Source organism: Hoplias malabaricus, chromosome 4 (genome assembly GCF_029633855.1).
Source record: "Hoplias malabaricus isolate fHopMal1 chromosome 4, fHopMal1.hap1, whole genome shotgun sequence".
In the NCBI taxonomy this organism is placed as follows: domain Eukaryota; kingdom Metazoa; phylum Chordata; class Actinopteri; order Characiformes; family Erythrinidae; genus Hoplias; species Hoplias malabaricus.
The window spans coordinates 4,783,780-4,790,265 of NC_089803.1; the positions used below are offsets into that span (position 1 = coordinate 4,783,780).

General features: G+C 40.0%; 1 gene segment (V, D, J or C); it reads right to left on the reverse strand.

Moving 5' to 3' along the window:
- Positions 1–1,772: 1,772 nt before the first annotated feature.
- LOC136695643 (immunoglobulin kappa variable 4-1-like) lies at positions 1,773–2,619 on the reverse strand. The segment is given in 2 exon segments: positions 1,773–2,098; positions 2,565–2,619. Coding segments are annotated over 2 exon segments (375 nt in total).
- Between the last annotated feature and the right edge of the window lie 3,867 nt (positions 2,620–6,486).

Below are 6,486 nucleotides of genomic sequence, written 5' to 3' on the forward strand. Positions count from 1 at the left end.
CTTACAGAGAAGGCATTAAATTAATATAATTATCTTAGGTGCCTAAGGCTTCTGCACAATACTATGGCTTTCGCAAAGAATTCCCATAATGCCTGAACCATTCCACCATCTTTAAACAAAGGTACACTTTGGCTATCAACTGTATCATATTGGCAACATTTAATTGATACAATTGATAGCCAAGAGGTCCTGCAGCTTTTTGCTAAGAAAATATTTGCAAGGAATACAATATCCATAAACTTTTTACCTCCTCTGTCCCTTCAGGGGCTCCGCATGATCCTGCTGAACTGCAGCTCTGAAAACAGATCCAGATATTAAAACGTAAATCAAACAGCCCTGGTCCGTTATTGTGTGACAGAGACTCTACATGTAGCACTGCTCTGTCTCCCAACAACAATAATGTAATTTAATATTAGTGTCACAGTGGATCTGAGCTGAATGTGTGTTGTGTTTCAGAGTAAATACACACTCAGTATAATGTTGATAATGAACAGGTTGTGGTCTGTGTCTGAGACACTTCATCTGAGTGTAGTTACATTATGATTTAGGAAAGTTGTAGTAATTCTGTGTAAAGAGTAAATGTGTTGTTTATAGTAAAGTATAATTTATAAAGGGGGGTGGGGGGGTGTAGAGTTCTCTCTTGATGGCTGTGTTAATTTTAACAGTGTGTTACACTAAATAAACTAATTAAATGTGGAGGTTGTACTTTATCCTGGGCAGCTCTCACTGTGAGTAATTTACCTGCTTTAAAGCAGCACTACATTACAGTCATCAAGAGGAATACAGGTGCGAGTTCATGCTTCTTCTAAGACGTGTGAAACTAGACACAACATATTTCACACAGTCACTGGACAGTTTAACACGCTTGGAGGAGAACACTAACTGTCCAGATGTGTTCAGCATTGTGATGGGGGTAGAGGGAAGGCCACTCAGAGAGAGCACGGCCAGTTATGGTATCGTAGACTCCTAGACCCTGAAAGCTGAGGTCTCACTGGAGCATGTCGTTGTAAAAAAACATCCCAAAGAGTGAACTGAATGAAGTGTAAGTGAGTGTGTAGACAGTATGCTTAATTCCCTGTGTGTGTATGTGTGTTCATACTGTGCAGTTGGTCCCACAGTGAAGCCCTCTGTTGCTCTACTTGCACTCTCCTCTTGGCAGCTGTCTTTCTGCTCTTCCTACTGTTTGACTCCTCTCCACTGGGGGTGCTACTTTAAGTTAGCAATAGTTTGAAAAGGAACTGTACTTGGCTTGTGCTTTTGGAAGGGACCCATTATTGGGAGAAGAATGGCTACATAAAGACCGCTAAATAATTAAAAATGAAATAAAAAAAGCTTTGTATGTGATGGGCCGGTGCTCCATCCAGGGTACAGTGGCCAGACATCCGGCTTTTGTTTGGAAAGTCCGCTTTTTCTGCTCCCTGTTCTCCATCCGGCTCAATGCTGAAACTGAACTGTGTGTGTGATCATGTTGGAGACATCCCTCCACAAAGTGTGTTATTGTGTGCGGAGGTGTGTGTTAGTGATGTGTGTGTCTCTCCTCCACAGAGTGTGTTATTGTGTGTGGAGGTGTGTGTTAGTGAGGTGTGTGTCTCTCCTCCACAGAGTGTGTTATTGTGTGTGGAGGTGTGTGTTAGTGAGGTGTGTGTCTCTCCTCCACAGAGTGTGTTATTGTGTGTATCATCCTCCCCGTCAGCACCTGCAGTAGGGTGCAGCTGCAGCAGTGCCATCTCTGTTCAGTCTCTGACTGAGGGAGGTTTTTGTACGACTCTATTTCACTGTGTGAACACATAGCCACTGTGGTAACTCTGACAGTAATAATCTCCTGCATCTTCAGTCTGGACGTTACTGATGGTGAGAGTGAAGTCAGATCCAGATCCACTGCCACTGAAACGATCTGAAATACCTGACTGTCTCCTGTTAGCGTAGTAGATCAGGAGTTTAGGAGCTTCTCCAGGTTTCTGCTGATACCAGGCCATACGGTCACCATTAGAGTCAGTGTAGACATTAGAGCTGGTTCTACAGTTGATGGTGACTGATTGTCCTGTAGAAACAGTTTTCACTGGAGGAGTCTGAGTTACAGTCACCTGACCACTGGACCCTAAAGGAAAATTAAATAAAATGTGTAAACAAATTGTAATAATAATAATAATAAAACACTTTACAATAAACTTCGACCCTGAAATGGAAAAGCGGAAAAAAAGATGATAATGATTAACTTACAATAATATAAGTTCAATTTTTATTTCATTTAAAAGTATATTTTAAATAACATACAAGTGGGGTACTTTAGATGAAGTAGAATTTTAATTATTTCATATTCTTTTAAATTATTTATGTTTAAAAGGTTTTTAATTTGAGTTTAATTATTTAATAAATTGAACTGCTATTAAATTAAATATAAATATATATATATATATATATATATATATATATATATATATATATATATAAAATATAAGTTATTTATGTTCTAAGGTTTGTTTACTGTAATTTCTAAAGGTAAATACATATACTATTTCTCCTCAGATGTATACATCTCTTGAAAAGGTAACTGAGTGTGTTACCTCTCGTCCAGAGCGCCAGTGTCCAGATGAAGATGGAGACCAAAGTCATGGTTGCTGTGGGTGAAGTTTGTGGGGCAGCAGCTCTCAGTCATGAAGTGTTAAACTCACAGGACTATAAACACTAGCAGAGCACTGAAGCATGGGCTCATGATGCAAAGTGGACCCTCTCTATGGAAATCATCTTTCTAACAACACTGAGGAAAGATCATCATATTTATGTGGGTTGAGGAAACAATGATAACAATAAAAATATTTTAGAACACTTTATTTTAAAGGTCTTTTCTTAACGGTTGATTAACTATTAGCAAGCAGTGCATTAACAAGCAGTTAACAGTCACTTATTTAAGATTAATATTATTTGAAAGAGAGCATATAAACTTGTTATAAATGTATTAATAAAATGTGTTGAATACTGGCAACTAAACAGACATTCAGAGTAACCACTTTATTACAGTGATATTTATTAAACAGCAAATGATATTCAGTATTATTGTAGATATCAAGGAGCATATTGTGTGTTTACAGCAGTTTCTTTTATCTTCATGATGCAAATGTCACTGGCCACTAGACTAAATGTCTTTATTCAGCAATTGCAAAGCTAAGTTAGAATGTACACATCCTGAATTATAAGCACTTATTAATGTTATGGAAGTAGTTCATAACGAGCAACCTACATTAATGAAGTATTTATTAAAGAAATTTAAGAAAATCTCAACTAATTCAAAATGCTGCAGTCAGGGTCCTCACTAAAACTAGAACATTTGAACATATCAGCCCAGTTCTATCATCACTTCATTGGCTGCCTGTAAAATCGACTACAAAATTCTGTTACTAACATATAAAGCTCTACATGGGCTCGCTCATGTTTACTGTTTACTCACATCACAGAATACTGTTTTATAATAGTTCCCAGAATTCAGAAGGCCTCAGCTGGGGGAAGACCCTTTTCTTATAAAGCCCCCCAACTCTGGAATGATCTTCCAGAAAATGTTCTGGACTCAGGCACAGTCACAATCTTCAAATCTAGGCTAAAAACTCATTTCTTTAGTTTATCTTTTGGTAGTTAATGCTCCCCCATAGATAAAGGCAGCAGATCCAGGGGGTCCATGGACACAGGGAATTATAGTAAACTGAGACGCTGGTGCTGTCGTCCCGCCGCTTCACGCGATCAGGTTTGTTGACGGTGGAGCGGAAGGATGCCAGTGTTTCAGGATGCTCCCGTGTCTGTGTGTCCTTCTGGTTCTCTGCTTTTAGTTAAAGCTGTCATAGTCAGATCTGCCGGAGTCATTAGCCACACTCTGTACATGTTCACATTTCCTACTTTACAAACACCAAACAGTTCAAAACTAATTCCACCCCTTTACCTTTTTCTGAGTAAACGACTGCCCACCTGTCTGTCTGGACACTGATGGATGACTGTCGAGATCCTCCTCCACGCTTCAGACCAGCTACCCACGCTCCAGCAACCACCAAGTGCCTTGAAACTGCCCCTACACTGAAGTTCTCATGGACTACTAACTATTATTACCAGTAGATTGACCAGAGGAGGATAGGTCACCCCTTGTGAGCCTTGGTTCCTCCCAAGGTTTCTTCCTCAGCTGAGGGAGTTTTTCCTTGCCACTGTCGCCCCTGGCCTCGCTCACTTGAGGTTTTTTACATTTCATGACAAATCTTTGTCTTACTGGAATCCTGTGAAGCTGCTTTGTGACATCATCAGTTATAAAAAGTGCTATACAAATAAATTTGATTTGATTAAAGATCTTAGAAGATCATAACTACAGTTTTACTAATTCACTCTTTATAACTATACACTTCCTGACCTGCTCTTTTTTAAATGGTTTATAGTGACTTCTGATCAACAGGACGCCTGAATATACACTAATCCTACCATGTACAAGTACGGCAGATGAGTTCATTTACTAGCAATGACTACCACATTAGACCAATCTGGATTTAAATATTTTAACCTGTTTATATTGTAGGATCACCATGTCATATCCAGACAGTTGAGGTCTGCTTAGAACTGAACATTACAGCATAAAGGTTTAGGTCATCACTATAGAAACAGTTAATAACATATTTATACTTAAAATATATTAAATAAATACATAGCATTTTACAAATTAGTGAGTGCCTACAACTGATGTGTTACTCTCGTTGATTATGGTTATTTCCTTATTATTAGTGAGTTAACTGCTTGTTAAAAGTTAATTAACTGTTAAGAATAAACCTTAGACATAGTGTAGCCAAATCTTGTAGCTCATTAGAACCCGTGGGGACATATTTGTCACAAAAACTTTTACCGGCACGGTGGCGCAGCAGGTAGTGTCGCAGTCACACAGCTCCAGGAACCTGGAGGTTGTGGGTTCGATTCCCGCTCCGGGTGACTGTCTGTGAGGAGTTGGTGTGTTGTCCGCGTGGGTTTCCTCCCACAGTCCAAAAACACACATTGCAGGTGGATTGGCGACTCAAAAGTGTCCGTAGGTGTGAGTGTGTGAGTGAATGTGTGTGTGTCTGTGTTGCCCTGTGAAGGACTGGCGTCCCCTCCAGGGTGTATTCCCGCCTTGCGCCCGATGATTCCAGGTGGGCTCTGGACCCCCCGCGACCCTAAATTGGATAAGCGATTACAGATAATGGATGGATGGATGTTATTAAGTGTGTGCAGCAAATAGAACTGTCTTAGAAGGGAATGTTTAGGTTAAGTTCCTGAAAGTTAGAGAGGAGCTATAATTCTTTTAGTGTCCTCAGTCCCAGAGTAGGGAATAATGTAAACAAGACACTATACCATTACCTTATATAGACACAAAATAACCTATATAAACACGTGGCCTTTGGGGTGAAGTCAGATGTGCATTGGCTAATGTGACCACCCTCATATGTTCTACCTTTTTTTGTATGTTTTCTCTTTCTGTCATCCTCCCAGAGCAGGTGGCGCTCTAACGATAAAAGGGGGAGAGATGAAGGCAGAAGGAAGAGGCTGTTCCAATGATCGTGTTTGTGCTATCAGTCCTCCCAATGACCAGACCAGTCCTACCTACCCATCTGTGTAGAGTACTGTGTGTTAGCTTTAAGTCCTTTAGAAAACTGTTAATAATTCAGGGGCGAGTGCTCATTATGTGGCTGATGATTATCATATTTTTATTCTGAGAAACTTAAAAAAAAAAACGTGACCTTAAGCTTTTGTTTGTATCATCAGCTGATGGAGCGCCGGGTTTTGTTGTGGGACCCAGAGTTGGTCGCAGGTGTTGCTGTGGGCATGGAGGAAGCAGAGGCCAGTGCGGAGGCAATGACTGTGGTTTCAGCTCCTTCTCCTTCTCAAAGAATAGATCCTGCTAAATCGTAAATCTTCATTGACACAAGAGAGCTGATTTGTTTCAAGGAATTGGAACTTCTGACTGAACAAGAGAAAAGGGAAACACAAGGTTTGAAAGCGTGTGAGTTGGAGCTACAGCACCTTCACAGAGGTGAACAGGTTGCTCAGCTACCATCCTCTCTTGTGCAGCAACCTGAAGTTCAACCTGCTCCCGTTCCTGTCCCTGTGTTTTCTCCTGCTCCTGCTTCTGCTTCTGTAGCTTCTGTGATTTTGATATGAGTAAATGCATTTGTTTAGTTCCTCAGTTTCGGGAGTCTGAAATCGATTTGTATTTTATCACATTTGATTGTGTGACTACAGCTTTGCTGTGGTCATTGTTATTGCCATGTAATTTAGTTGGTAACACTCAGGTCTTTGTATTAAAGCATGGGGTATGACTCTGTGAAAGCTTCTGTTTTACGAGCTTCTGTCGTAGAGTCACTACTTTCAATAAGTTGAGAGAATTGATTTTAATGGAAGAGTTTAAAGGTAGTTAGTCAGAGAGAATTGTTAATTTAAACGAATGAAAGGTTTTATCATTAGCCAATGCTGCTGTTTGATGAAAAAGTT